This window comes from Agelaius phoeniceus, chromosome 6 (genome assembly GCF_051311805.1).
Source record: "Agelaius phoeniceus isolate bAgePho1 chromosome 6, bAgePho1.hap1, whole genome shotgun sequence".
Classification (NCBI taxonomy): domain Eukaryota; kingdom Metazoa; phylum Chordata; class Aves; order Passeriformes; family Icteridae; genus Agelaius; species Agelaius phoeniceus.
Window position 1 is genome coordinate 46,897,760 of NC_135270.1, and position 15,453 is coordinate 46,913,212.

General features: G+C 47.3%; 1 protein-coding gene across 8 annotated transcripts in view; it reads right to left on the bottom strand.

Annotated features, from left to right (window-relative positions):
* Positions 1 to 15,453, bottom strand: part of FOXN3 (forkhead box N3) — a 206,447-nt gene that overhangs the window by 120,592 nt on the left and 70,402 nt on the right. For 6 of the 8 annotated variants that reach the window (XM_054634467.2, XM_077180606.1, XM_077180605.1 and 3 more), the window contains exons 2-3: positions 13,179 to 13,414; positions 10,031 to 10,587 (exon numbers count right to left, since the gene is read on the bottom strand). In XM_054634467.2, coding sequence (XP_054490442.1) covers positions 10,031 to 10,573 — 543 coding nt within the window. In that variant the 5' untranslated portion in view covers positions 10,574 to 10,587; positions 13,179 to 13,414. The remainder of the gene's footprint in view (positions 1 to 10,030; positions 10,588 to 13,178; positions 13,415 to 15,453) is intronic. The other 2 variants (XM_077180603.1, XM_054634465.2) reach the window with 1 other exon arrangement.

Consider the following 15,453-nt stretch of genomic DNA (forward strand, 5'->3'; position numbering starts at 1 on the left):
AACAGCTACTTTCCACAGCTCTCAGTCCCAATTCTGTTGTTGATACTCAAAAGAGTAAATCAAAAGCAGCTTTTCTGAATGCAGGAGTCCAAACTGGTGAAAGAACAGAAAAAAAACCAAGTAGTGTTTCAGGCTAAGAAGGGCCAACAATGACCCAAAAAAAATTCAGGAGGAAAAAAAGCTGTATGCCAAAGCAGGAAGGTCACTCCCTTTCTTTCCCTCCCCTGTTGCTTATCTTACATGACCTCTATCAGTGATGAGTTTGACACTACTTAGAGCTACAAGAAATTCAGGAGTCTTTAAAAGCCAGTTTTTTTGCCAGCATGTAGATAAACTTTGTCAGCATCAAGACTCTTAGAGATGTGCTTACTCTCCAGAAAGGATAACCACTGTTTTATTGCCATTGCAATAAATGGTCAGACACGGCAGCGATGATGAGTGTCTGTGGGCACACTACCCCAGCTACCAAAGAACTCAGCAGCTCCAGCCACCTGATCACTGAGATCCAAAGGCTGCAGGTTAAGAGGAATCACTGATACGATGGCATGGCAGAGCCAAAGTGCTCTATGCTCTCTTGTGTAATTAAAGGTAAGAATTGCTGTGAGCTTCAGTCCTGGACGCTGGTTTTGCCCCAGGTGAAAACATCTCAGGAAGCTCTTGCTGAAAGCAGCACACCTCAGAAAGGTACTCCTTGCCCTCATCTATGAGGCCACTTAGTCCCAGGGCAGCCAGACTGCTGAAACCATCCACAGGGCCACTCTCCAACAGCAACGTGCCCGGTCCTCCAGAATATCTGCCTTTGCCCACACCACTAAAGAAAGCATACGGTGTTACTTCTGTGCCTAAATTCTTCCAAGCCAGAGAAACGACACAGAGGAATTAAGTCTTCCAAGCCAGAGAAAAGACACAGAGGAATTAAGTAAAAAAAAACTAAGCTACAAGACTGAAAAAGTCATCCAAGCACATATTTGGGATCCACTTTAAGGATGTCAGAGCTAAGTGTCAAGGACAGGGACTCATAATTGCATCTGAAGCAACCACCCATGTTTCTCTGCTGCTTGTCAATGAAGCATTGCCAGACAATCAATTTTGGCAATTCCTCTCTTCCCCAGCCCACCCATAATAATTTCTCATCTCTGGAGCTGAGAGGGTATCCTACTTTAAGCCAGCTCTGAGACACTGGAACAGGTGAGGAATGGTTGGGGAAGGGACTTTAACTGGGAGTTAGATTAAATGACAGATGTTAGGCAGCTAAATAGCTTTTTCCTTGAGACCAAAATTTAACTACTGAATCTTAACATGCCAGTTGTTGCTACTAAAGAAAGCAAAATCTCATTGTTTCTAAACTACTTAAATACTGACAAACTAAAAGTATCACAAAACCAACAAGATTGTAATATATCTCATAAAAATGAACTTTCCTCAGTATCTTCCTTTACCTAGAAGACCTTTACCAGACTTGTACTGATTAAAAATATCAGACTATGTATCAAAAGATAAAAGCAAATTACTTAGAGATAAAAAGCTTTGTTAACTTAAAAATACATATAAGCATGGGCCACATCTTTCCCTAGATGCTTGCTAAGCAAAACTTAACCAGAGGCAGCCACATGGGGCTTTTTCTTAAACAAATCTGTGTTCACAAGAGTAACTGAGTAGAATCATAGAAGAGTCAGGTCTGGAAGAGACCTCAAAGACCATCTGGTTCCAACTCAGCCACCATGTGCAGCAATGCCATCCACCAGACCAGGTTGCCTCAAGCTGCATCCAGCCTGGCCTTGAACACGTCCAGGGATGTGGTACCCACAGCTTCTCTGGGCAACCTGCACCAGTGCCTCACCATCCTCACAGCAAAGAATTTCTTCCAAACATCTTCATCTAAGTCTCTTCATTTAAAACTGTCCCCCCTTGTCTTGTCACTCTCTGTCTGTATAAAAAGTCCCTCTCCCTCTTTTTTTTTAAGTCCCCTTTAATTAATGGAAGGCTGCAATGAGATCTTCCTGCAGCCTTCTCTTCTCCAGGCTGAACAACCCCAGCTCTCTCAGCCTGCGTTCGTGGGACATGCTTCTACCCTCTGATCATCTCTGGCCCTCCTCAACAGGTGCATGTCCTTCCTATGGATGCAGCACTGCAGGTGGGGTCCCACAAAAGCAGAGCAGAGGGGCAGAATTCCCTCCTTGCCCTGCTGCCCTCGCTGCTTTGGATGCAGCCCAGCAGAGAGTTGGCTGTCTGGCCTGCAAGCACTCATTGCTGGTGCATGTCCAGCTTTTCAGCCATGACATCCTCCACGTCCTTCTCCACAGGGCTGCTCCCAATGACCTCATCTCCCAGTCTGTGCTCATAACTGGGATTGCCTGACCCAGACGGAGCACCTTGCACTTGGACTTTTTGAGCTTCATGACATACTGCTTTGTTATAGCTCCATGCAGTGCGTGCACCGTGACCTCATCGAGCAAGTCTGCCCAGTCTTGCAATGACACAAGTCAACTGACTTTTATATGCTAACCCACCACTGCTCAACATACAAATGACAAGCAGCTAAATTAAAAACACTCACACACAGCCCCTTCTTCATAAGGTTTTTGGCTTTTTTTATTCTATACCATTCATTTGTATTAACTAGACTTAGGAAGATACAGCAATTAGCTGAAAATAACACAGAAGGACCAGGTATAAGCAACTTTCAGATTGCTGCCCAGACCCTGCCAGGCCAGTTGTGTGAATGACTCTACCTGAAATATCATCATGCTGCAGGACTGAGTTAAGGTTCAGTGGAGACACAGTAACTGCCTGAATTCAGAGCAAAGAAAGGTGGCTTCTCCAGCAACCAAAGGCTGCTTCAGGCTGCCTGAACAGTATCCTCAACTCCTCAATTATTTTCAACTGCTTCAACTGTTACGACCAAGACTTTCAAATGTTTTTTCTCAAGGTCTTCACCCAGGAAAAGGAGCCACACAGCACAATTTCCTGGGCACTTTCAGACAATGTAAAACACCTCCCTTTTAGAAAAGGAAGAGGGAAGTCTAACAGACACGTATTTAGTAATTAAGATGGATCCTCTGATGTTTTGCTGAAGAACTGAAGTGCAAGACAGAAGTGCATCCACTCAGCCACACCAGCAAGTCCAGCTCATCTCTGATGTTCAGCTACAGCTGGAGTTAGTACAGCCACCATCGTGGGCGTGGTGCTTGGAGGCATGCCTTGCCACATTCACTAATGGACATGTCAAAGTGCTCCTGTGTGCCCACATCCTTCAGCCCATCATCAGCGAGGCCTCCTGTGCTCAAACCAGAGTGAAGCTCCAAGATCTGTGCTTCCTTTGCTGGCAGTGACAAGGGCACTTCATTATCTCTCTGACAATTGGAAAGAAACACAGGAGGTGATGAGAACATAATGACAGCAGCATGGGAAAAGCCTGACAATTGATTTTATAGACATCCTTTCCTCTTCCATAACAGCTTTTCAGAGGATGCACAGCACAGGTCCACACAGAGCCACCTCTACTGCCAAAATGAAGAACCTTGGGCAACAGAAACAAATCTTGAAAAAACACACATGTGCACACATCCTGGTACAGTTTTTGTTCAACCATTTCACCCGTGTCTTACAGACCCAATCCAGCACCAAGCGTGTATCTGACTGAACATAGAAGCAGCCCCAGAGGTTTAAGTGCAGCCTGTACTCTCAAAGGGGAGAGCATCTTTCACCCCTTCCCCTCCCCATCTTCTCCTGCTGTCACCAGGTCAGCTCTGAGCTGGCTGGAAGCCACAGGCACAGCTTCATGCCAGATCAAACAGAGCTGAGCCTACGGCCTGTGCTGACACTGGTGTTCCTCTGACCACAGTAACCATGAACTAAACAGGGAGCTGAAATGAATCCAGCTAAACTAGCCCAGTGAAAAATAACCTAAACAAAAATAATACAAAGAGTCTTCAGCCTGCTCATTACATAGTGATAGATGTGCCAAGTCTGAGCTGAAGAGGGGCTTGCAATACAGCCAATACAGCCCCAGATCAATTTCACCTCCCAGGAAAGGGAACAGGCAGTCAGGTTCAGCAGGGTTGATGCATGAGAATGGCAGCCCAGACTCTGATCACTTCAAATCTGCTGTAAAACACCAAGAAGAGTCACTAACCCAGGCCACTTGAACAGCAAACAGCACAGTCCTGCTCTTGAGGGGAAACCAAAACAAACACCTCCAGCAGAAGGAAGTGTCCGATTGCATTTAAACTTCTGTCCATGTTTTACCTTTACCTTGGGGCAGGGACTACATCCATTACCACACCAAGCATCATGCGGCTGCCAGCCCTTCTGTAAGGAATGGCTTGTCTCAGCAATCCCAACTGGCAATGCCCAGCCTCCTCATCACCTCTATTCCCCTTGTCATGTTGGCACAACTGTCACCTGGACTGCACTGTAACCTGAATTGGGGACTTGAACTGAAAAGCAACACAAGAATTAAAAGAAGATTGAAACACAAATCCAGCCAGATCAGCTGTGTGTCAGAGAAACACAAAAGTTCATGTGCCAGGAAGGTGATGGAGTAAACAGTTGGAAGTGAGGGAGTGCAAACACAGCTGGGTAATGGCCTCACCAACCTCACCACAACCCAAGCCCAATGGGTAAAGAGCAGCTCACTCCTGATTTTCTACACTTTTTCAGTGCTGCTTAACACACTTTGCATCATCTTGGCTGTGGGTGAGGGGCACAGAAAGGGCCCCTTACTCCAGTTTATTTAACCTAAGTGGCCAATCCCTCTGGTGGGTCAATGGCCTGACAGTGCGCATCCAACACCTCAGTTACACAGCAGGGCACCTGCCTGCAGGCTCTCCCAACTGAGAGCAAGATAACACAAACACCTTAGATATAAGGTTCAGAGGATTCCCTGGATATTGCCAGCTCTCCTGTCTCTCCTGCTTGTGCTTTGTACAGCTCTAAAACAGTTAATTCAGGCAGATTCCTGTGGAAAGAGTTAGCTCTGATGTTAAGTCAAGCAGCTGGAAGCCAGTGAAATGAAGAGTGTTACTTCCATGCACAGCTTTAGGAAATCTATTATTTAAATATTCTGTATAATTCTCGGGTTTGCAATTCAAAAATAAAACCAAAAGGGTTCAAGAAAAGTTCTCCATAAATTGTCTAATATCTTGCAACTCCATTTACAGTATGGTTCTAGAGATTTTTATGATTTTTCTAGAAAGAGATGACCCTTGTTTCTCCACACATAAATTTGAGGAGAAAATTTCTGATATTAGAGAGCTTTTTCATAGGACAGACAAAAGTATAAGAAAATGCATTTCAAGTTAAACTAGATAAATTCCAGTTAAAAACCAGAAAACATCCTTTTAATAATTAAATTAACAATTGCACTAGCTTATTTAGGAAATTATTTTTTTAATGGAGTCCATGTCACATAAAGCCTTTAACGTGAATCTGAGGGGTTGTTTTGTTGGGTTTGATTTTTGGCATTTTTTCACTTTAGCTTCCCCAGATGTTATAAATGCAGTGAAATTCTGACAATTCTGTTATTTGGATCGGTCTAGGTGATAACATTAAAAACAGAGGAGATTATTTCCTATTCCCAGTGTGAAACTGAACTTTCACAGGAAACCTCGGCAACATTAGAATAGGGAGGACAGGGTCCTGTCTCCCTCACCTTTGTGCATATGCAGACTGGATCAGGAGATTCTAACAAAGAACAAGCAGGGTCCTTTTCTTCTCACTGCAGATAGCACTGATCTTTGCACAGGATTTTAACTGTCAAAAGCCCAGATATTATCACATCAGAGGAAAGACATTTGCAGGAGGCACTCCTGAAAAGTCTCCCATGCCCAAAGGGTTTCCCATGGCCCCTGTCAAGATGCCCTGGCAGAGCACTTATGAGAGACAGTGCACTAGATGAGGACAGGCTGGACATCAGCTCTTGCAAAGCTCAAGGACCACTCAGGAGTCCTCAGATCCCAGAGCCTGCTCCAGACGGAGGAGGAGCCTGGCTGGATCTCCGTGACCCAGTTATGGACCACGTACTTCTAAGAATAACTTCCACATCAAGCCAGGAGAATTTTCTTCTCCCATCCCCATAAACATATCCTTTACCCTCATTACGTTTTTATTAAGACATCCCTCAGCATAAGTGCCAAATAAACCTTTCAGATACTGGAATTCCTTCAGCATGCACACAGCATGTGTGTGTTTTCCTATCTCAGACAATGCAGAGCAGACACAAAGAGGATAGGATGGATGCCCAAAGAAGCGGAGACCAGGGAAAAACCAGCAGAATAGCAGAGAGAAGCATGGGGACAAAAGCTCCAACCTTTATAACCGTGGGCTGTTCACTGAGACAAAAATACTGCAGCGAAACCAGCGAGGTCAAATATCATTTCTCCTCATCTGATAACGATGACTGAGGAAGTTTGAATTCATAAAAGGCACACACACATCACACACCCTGGAAAGACAATCCTACCAGCCTTTGTTCAAAGCAGGAATCCCTGTATGAATAAATCACATTTTCAAGGGAGGCAGAAATAGGGCTTGTAACAAAATTTTTCAGCCGCCCCTTAGCTCGAGCAGCACTAGTGGGCATAGCTATAATCACAGCAAACCTACATAATGGGTCTGAACTAGCTTAGCCCTTTCCCTGCAAGCAGAGAAGCTGCCACATCAGTAACTCCGTTGCTAGGGCAACTGCTTACTTTCCATATCAACTGCAAACTCGTTGCCATGGAGACACATATACAAGAAAAATTCCTCTCTATAGCCAAGGACCAGATGGTAGGGAAGTGATGGACTAACGGGCTCTACTAAGTGGGACACAGACGACAGGACATTTAGATCTGTACGTTCACAATAGGATTAATCTGAACAAGTGAATTCACAGGTCTGGCAGTATAAACAAAGCCAGGGAACTCCACATCTACTCCCCATCATGTGCTAACTTCATACTCTGGCCAACTATTATTAAACTGCTGAGCTCAATGCAAAGAGGTTTGTACAATCAAGGGCTCAGCATTTTCCCTTCTTCAGCCCAGCTCTCTGCCTCGATCCAGATCAGCCTCATTGCAGTTCCATGAACAGCCAGGCTTTTGGTTTGCCAGGTAAGCCTGATGGCACTGCAGCTGATGTGGAATAGCAGCAATGTAAAAACAAATCCTCTCTTCCACATTCCACACCAGACCTAAAAGCACCAGGACAGGGCAAGTAAAAAAAAAAAGTGATTAATCCTGTCCTTTTTTTTCCCCCTCTCCATTACAATGATCTCACATCAGGAAATTCAAGCATTCACATGCAGGCAGAAAAAGCTGCAGATGACTAGATTCATATTTAGCCCCATGAATATAAACTAGTGAAACTCAAGACTGAGAAAACTACTATGCAGAGGGAGTTCAAAAAAGAATTAAGTGTTCAGCAGAACTTTTTTTAGAAAAATGATTACTGAAAGGCTACATAAACAAACACTGGAAAGCACAACTATGAGAGGAAAAGCTTCTAGCTTTCCACAATGTGTCAACGCACATCAACCAGCAAATGCCTGCAATTCCCAGCACTAACTCCTTTTCCCCATACTGTATATGTTTCAGAGCCCATCTTGTTAGCATTTCATAACATGCCATTTGCTAAATATTGCTTTTTTCCATGTAAAACCAGTAAAACAGGCAGACCCCAACCCTGCAATTTGCAAAAGCTGTCTGCAAGAAGTAGCATAAAATGATTCCTTACAGATGAAAGCCCCCCTTTCCCCTGCCCCAAGCCCCATACCAAAAGCAAAAAACCCTTTAGATGGACACCTTCCTTCTAAACAGCAGAGATATTTGCTGCAAGGTACCAAACCAAGCCCAAGTGTGTGCACACACACATGAAGGTATTTTCAAAGCCATCAGTTGACATTTACTGCTTTCCAAGTCCGCAATTAGCTGTCAAGCACCTGATTCAGCAACTCTGACCCAGGGCCAGTTCTGCACTCAAGACTCTGTCTGCCACATCCCTTGGCCAGGACACCAAGAAAAACCCAGCAGGAGACTTGAATGATCTGCTGTGGTGCATTTTACATTTGAAATTCCCTTTTCATTCACCTTAAAGCTGGCTACCTACAGTTATTAGCATCTTCAGTAAGTAGAAGAACTTCTTTCTCAAAATCTGTGATTTTCCTGGAATCATTAAACTCCACCTTGTGATTCACACAGGCAAGGCCTCCCACCACACCTTGCTGTCTGGCCATGTAAGCATGGCTGTAATGAGGAATTTGAGAGGCAGGTGACCAGCCATGCATTGTGCTGCACCACGTCCCCACAGAGCAGCAGTGCAGCGTGGTATTGTTCAGATGAGCTCAGTGGATGGCCGGATATTTGACAGATAGACATGAAGACAAGTTCCTCATAGGAAGGAAGCTGAAATCTAAATAGTCAACTTGTAAACAGAGGAAGAGGGTCAGAACAAAACACAAATGGCTGAGTTAAACATATGCCTTGCCAGTTACATTATTTTGGTGGGTTTTTTTAAATGCATTGTATGAAGATTTCTTACAGTCTGGAACAGGGCTGTAAAAGTCTGTTGTGGCATTGTTATTATAGTCTCACTTCCCAACCAGAATTTAAGACTTTGGCTTACACATAAAAAGATCCAGTTCAGGAACAGATTTTTTTAATCTCACACACGAGCTTTCACAGCAGTTAATTGATAAAAAATACAAATATACAGTGTGTGATCAGTAATATGGGGACAGTGGATTCTAGGTAACTTTTTAAAAAGAAAGAAAAAAAAGATAGACATGTCAATCCTTTAAAAATGAAAGCTCTGTAGAAAAGAAAGTTAACTCATCTAAAATGAAAAGTTGCTAGTTTGGGATAGTGTATGACTCTTCCTCTAGAGTTACTTGAGCTTCTATTCCAGACCTTTTCAAGTTAAATTGCACACAAAACAGGGAGAACAGCACCACCAAGAGAAGTCGAGCTTCAGGGTAACAAATTACAAGACAATCACAGAATTTAACTCACTGAAATACAAAAGCTGAGTGCATCTATTGTTTCTACCAGGGTGAAGTGTTCACTTTCTGATCTTCAGCCAATTTTAGAGACAGACCATGAGTTATGTGATTTTACCTGCTATTTATTTCTGTAACCTGTGAGAAGGCCTCTGAAATTAATCTGCAAGCCGGTATTTTTATCAGTATACTCATACTTTGCCAAAGATTCATCCAGTCCACTGCTTCTTGAGAAGGTCCCCTTTGGAAACTGATTCCTGCTCCCAGGCAGACTGACAGAGTAGAAGGCTATGCAAGGGACTGCCCACACTGCTCTGCTCACTTTCCCATTCCCTTGCACACAGCCTCTTCCTGCAGATGCTGCTGGGGAATCAGCAGTGAAGCCGGGAGACAACAACCGAGATCCAAAAGCAAAGCTGTGCTCCCAGGGCTTCTGCTCTGCACCAGCTGCAGAAGTTACATGAGCCCAAAGAGCACGAGGGATTTTGGTGAATGGTAACCTTCACCTCTGATGCCAGACCTGCCTCTGCTCTTTGAAGAGTTTCTCTAAAACTCGCCTGAAATGGAACAAAGCTGCATCACCATTACCCTCCTTGTATAAAACAAAGAAATGTTTTTTTGGATTACAACACAGACCAGGGCAATAGCAATGGACTCTTACATAAGGCATACCCTTTCACTATACATTTGTATAAGCCAAGAACAGCAAGCAGCCTATTTATAACATGATTACATTCATCTAGTATAGCTGGAAACCATTACCACAGCATGATAACTAAAAACAATATTTAACCACTATGCATGAAGACACCAGCTGGGGGGAAAAACACACACACACACACACACTCTGAACACTTTCTTACAGATGTCTAGACAATGAATTTAATAAAATCAGAATGAGCAATGCGAAAGAAATGCTGGCCCTCTGAACCTTATCAACTACATTACCAGGCACAGGGTTGCACATTCTATACTCCGTTGTTAAGGACATATTCTGGGATTAGCAGGTGAATATTTTCAGAGCCAGAGAGATTCCCATAGTTCCAAACTCACCTGACTTCGGTCTTTGTCCACTTTCTTAAAACACTTATTCAAGGACAGATTATGTCGCACAGAATTTTTCCATCCAGTGGGTGCATTTGCAAAATATGGAAAGTGTTCCAAAATCCAGTTGTATATATCCTTTACAGGCAGTCTTTTGGTTGGCGAATCCTCAATGGCCATAAATATGAGGCAGCTAAAGGAATAAGGAGGTTTGCAGTTGGGGTTCTGCTTGGCATCGTAGGGCATGTCAGAATGGGCAGGAGACGGCGGCGTGTCATCACCGATGTCCTGGACAGGGCTAACGCTCCTTAACACCGAGTCCCCAAAGCTTTTCAGCAAGTTCTTGCTCTCATGTAACCAGTTCAAATTAGTTAGTTCTTCATCTTCCATGGCCCCTTTATCTAATCTGATGGCAGGCAAAGAGAAATCTAGGTCCTCGTCATCATGAAGCGCCTTTGATAAATCACTGTCTTGATAACGCTGGCTCAATCCACTGGGAACACTAATTCCTGAGCCCTCTGGCTTCTTACTGGGAGGCATGACTGGACCCATTTAGACAGCAGCTCCTGGGAGAGTGAATCCAAAGAAAAGGGAGAAAGAGAAAAGTTAGCTCATAAAAAGTTCCTGTGTAACAATTTGACAGCTTTTCCCTAACTGGTCACTTGGCCTTTTGCCATCTGTATTAAATGTGACAGTTTCACATAACACTCATCCACAACTGTGGAATAAAATTATCTAAAGTCAGTACAGGGAAGAATTTTCAGTTGATGGAATGAGATGATAATCCAGATACACCTCACTTCTGCATGCACATGAAGCCCTACAGAGGAAATTCCAAACCATGTCTCTTTAAAGAGGAAGCGGTGTTTTCAAACCACTGAATATCCCAATTGTATCACTTTAATAAGGATGTGAATTAAAAAATAGTAAGAGTGACTTATGGCCAGTTGCTTCAGATTAATTTCAGCTGTTTCACATTTGAGGACAATACAACAGCACCATGATTAAAATCACGCTGGCTACAGGCACAGGCAGACAAACATCCATGCTGACTTGGCTGCACCAAAACTCAGAAATGAGAGTGTAACTTAAAAACCAGCAAGGTCAGGAGAAAGTAAGAGGGAAAGCAACACCCGGTATTTTTGGGCCCAGGGCCAAAAAATGGGGAAGCAAGTGCCAGAGCAATAGAGCACTTTAAGAATGTATGTAAACAGAGTAGATTTTAACGTAAGCTGAACTTATTTCAAACACAATAGAAAAAAACAAGAGTCAGAAAGACCGCTGTGATGCTCAACAGTGGCCTGTGAGAGGTGGGGTCAGCTGCTGAGGGTGCTGCACCAGCAGGCCCTGGGGGGACACCTGTGACACCAATACTTGGAATGTCCCGAGCACTTCCGATGCAAAGCGAAGCTGGGCCCTTGTCCAATTCGAGAGAAGCAGACAAGCCCAACAATTCTACTTCAGAAGCAGGAGACAGGCTCCCTTAGCTTCTACAAACAGCCAAACTGCCAGGAATTAGCTCTTGGAGATGTGAACAGAAGTGGAACAAAACCTGGACAGAGTTAAAAACAGTATTTAAATGGACAAAATGTTCTGCACAAACACTGAACAAGAATTAAATGATTCCCTGTACATAAAACATAACCCCAGCAGTTACCTAAAGTCATGCAGTCAATACCGTAAGCGAAAGCCAAAAAAAGCTACAGGTAAAAACAGAATGAACTAGCTGTCTGCAGGGACAAACAGAGCAACGCAGCCATTATGGGAAAGAGAAATAATGGACTTTAATTTAGCTGTCATAAATGGGCAAAACCGAAAACTTTTAAGTTCTTTGTGTCTTCCTATAATGAAGTTACACCAAAGCAGATATTTACTAAAAATGAAACACACAGAACTTTTCTGCAGGGAAGCACATCAATACACTCAACATCTTCAGTGAAAATGTGCAGATTTACATGAGTAAGTATGTGGAAAAGGAAAAAATACCGATGCAGATGTAAACACCAGGAGGCCAAACTTGCGTCGGCCCCACTTCCTAGTTTTCTAAACTGCATCCAGCGCAACCAGAGGTAAACAAGGGAATCGCCAGCGTCCAGGGGCACTGGCATTGCCTACCTAAGCCGCACGCTTAACTTTGACTCCAAATGGAAGTTCCGTCCCATGAGCTTCTAAACAGGAAAATTATATGATGGCTGACAGTAAAGTAATTTAATTGCACTGTTGCTATGACAACACGCTGCTCTCTTTCTGTTTAATTTCCTTATTTGCCAGTATCCTCCCAAAGGGCCGTATCACTTCATGATTTTTTTCCCCTGTCTCTCTCTCTCTCTCCCCGCTCCAGGCAGCGGGGGTGACCGGGCGGCCGCGGCCCCGCGGAGCCCCCTCGGGCCGGCACGGAGAGCCGGCAGGGAAGTCTGGCAGCGCCCGGCCCAAGAGCGACTGCCGCCGCGGGCGGGGTGCCCGGGGCAGCCCCCGCGACGGCGGGGCCCGACTGGGGCCACAACAGGGGGGGTACGGGGGGGGCCTGCCAGCGAGGCCCGTGGCAGCTGCAGCGGCGCCCCACCGGCAGACAAAAGAGCGGCGGTCACGGCGAGCCCCCGTTTCAGGCGGACGAACGCGTTTAACCCGCGGCGGCTCCGGCGGACGCGCCCCGCACGCGCGCCCGCCGCGGCCGGAGGGGGGCGCACCGGGGCGGGCCCCCCGCCCGCGCTCCCACCGCGCCCGCCGCGAGGGGGGGCGGCCGCCCATTGGCCGCGGCCGCAGCCAATCAATGGCGTTGCCAGGCGACCGGGGCTGCTCGGGCCGGGCGGCGCGCGCCGCGCACCCCGCCAATGCCGGCCAGGTGTCACCGGCCCGCGCGGCCCCGCGCGCCCCGCCGCACGTGCGCGCGCGTGCCCCGAGGTCCCGGCCCGGGCGCCGCCGGGACCCCCGGCGGGACGAGCTCGAGCCGGGCGCGGCCCCGCGGCGCGGGCACGGCCGGGCTCGGCGGGGTCACGGCGGCGCGCACGCCGGGCCGCGCACCAACTCCCGACCAAGTTGTGGCGCGGGGCCGGGCCGAGCCGGGCGGGACTGCACCGCGCCGCTGCCCGCGGCCGGCCCGCGCCGCCCCGCGCAACCCCGGCCAACAACAACAACAACAACAGCAGCAGCAACTTACCTGGCGGGGGGCGGCGGTTTCACCGCGGTCCCTTCATGGCAGTGGCACAAAGTTTCATCTGACGGAGCCGGGCATGGCGCGCCCCCGCCTCAGCCCGAGCCCCGGGGGTGCCGCGGGGGTCCCGGCGCACGGGGCTCCGCCGCTTGCATGGGGCCCGACTGCCCCACGCCCGCCCCGCGCTCCCGACGGGCAGCGGTCCGCCTCGGTGCGAGCCCGAGAGCGAGAAATTGTTTCCACTGCAAACAAAAAAGGCGACACATGACCACGGAGGGAGGGGAGAGAGGGAAAACGTGGGCTGGGCCAGCCGCGACGGGAGAAGCCGCGGAAGGGAGGGCCGCCGGCGGTGGGGGAGGGCGGCGGTTCCTGCCGGCCGGCGGCGGGGACCCGGCCGTGCCCCCCGCAGGCCGCTCGCCCACCCCGGCCCCCGCCCGGCGTCCGGGTCGTGCCGGGCCGGCGGCGCTGGCCGGGGGCGGGCGGGTGTCCGAGGTCGGGCGGGAGGCGCTCGGAAGTCCCGGTGCGCCGAGAACCGGCAGCCGCCGCGGCGCTCCCACTTGTGCGAGTCTCCTTTCCCCCGCCCGGCCAGGCCGACCCCGGCTGAACCGCGGTGTACACCGGAGGAACCGACGAGCCCCAGGAGCCCACGGCTTAGCATAGCGGAGCCCTGCTTCTGCCTCTCCCGCCAGAGGAGCGGAGGAGGCATCTTTGAACACCCTCCCAGTGGGCAGGTAATTCCTGCCGAACACGGGCGAAGCTGCCGGCCCGGCGGCGCACACGAGCCCGGCCGGAGCCAGGCACCTGCCCCGCTGTGCGAGCCGGAGCCGGGCCCTGCGGGGTGCGCGGGCAGCGACAGGCGCGGATCCCGCCCGGCGGCTCTTCTTGCTGGCTCCGGGCATCGGGAAACTACGGCCACTGCCGTGCTGTGCGGTGCACAGTACAGAACCGGGCTGCAGAAATCTGCAGTTACTGCCGACGGAAGGGGGGGGATATTTCCTGAAGGAAATCTGCTTTAAAAGAAGGCTTGACTCGATTAGGAAATATGGTGCATTTTCTCCTCTGCTGTCATACCCTGACATAACTAGTATTAACTTGAGTAAAAAATCCCTTGCCATCAGTTGAATTAATTGAAGGGAACTAACTTGATTTAAAAATAAAGAAGTTGCCCAGTCTAGACAGCACTAGCTGAACGTACAGTCTACTATACATTACATGCCAGATCTCAAGTAGCTTCAGTGATTTGCAGCACAAAATTAAAGTATGGCTGTCTACCAGCAAAACAAGTACATGGAACTGTTTCGTAGCCGGTCCACAAAAATCAAACATTTTCCACTCTGGGTAAACAACGCTTGAAGATTTAGCATACTATGAAATAAATTCTCCTTTCACTATAGAAAATGCCTGCTGCAAAAATGTATACACAATATAAACTTAAGTCAGAAATACAGGTATCCTTCCCAGTGCAGTCCCCTCTGGACACAGAAATTGTCACTAAGCTAGGAAGGAAAACATTTTAGCTGTTTTATTTGGAAAAGTTGGAACAGCTGCCTCAAGACCTTTAGGGAATTCTGCATTATTTCCCAATGATGGGTTACCTCCTTTAATCTATTTAAAACTCAACAAATTCCCAGTTTTAGATAAGAGTGGCAAGCACCTCATTCTCAAAGTGCAGGGATAAGAAGCATTTCATTGATTCTCTGGAACTAGAAATTCCTGTCATAACTAGTTAAGACTTCTTTTGCCGATAGCTTTCCCTCCCCTACCCAGTGAACTGCTATTTCACATTCTTGCATATTTTCAAGAAGACACACCAGCAGCTGAATTGCAGAATGGGAAGAATACCTATCAGGCAGCAGAGTATCATCATTACCCACTGGCAGTCCTGCCCTGTGACTCCACCAGCCTCACACTCCAACAGCCAGCAAGACCATTAGTTTACACCATTCTTATCTCATGGCCGTTTGGTTTCAAACCCAAACTAAATTATCAAGTCATAACTCCACCCACCTGAACTTACTCCAAACGCTTCAGACATTTTTCTGAGTGAATCAACATGCCTCTTTATTGGCAAGCAAGGAGATTTATTGCATTTATTATCACTTGCAAAAGTCAAGTGTCTTGAAAGACTACCAAGAAGAATTCAGCTAATGAGAAGTATTTCTGAAGTGAGAAGGGGGAAGCCTCATGAGATGCAGGGTAGTACGAAAAGAAAATTATACCCTGAATACATTATGTATGCATTCTATTCAGCTCAGTTCTGTTCAGAATTAGTGACCAAATT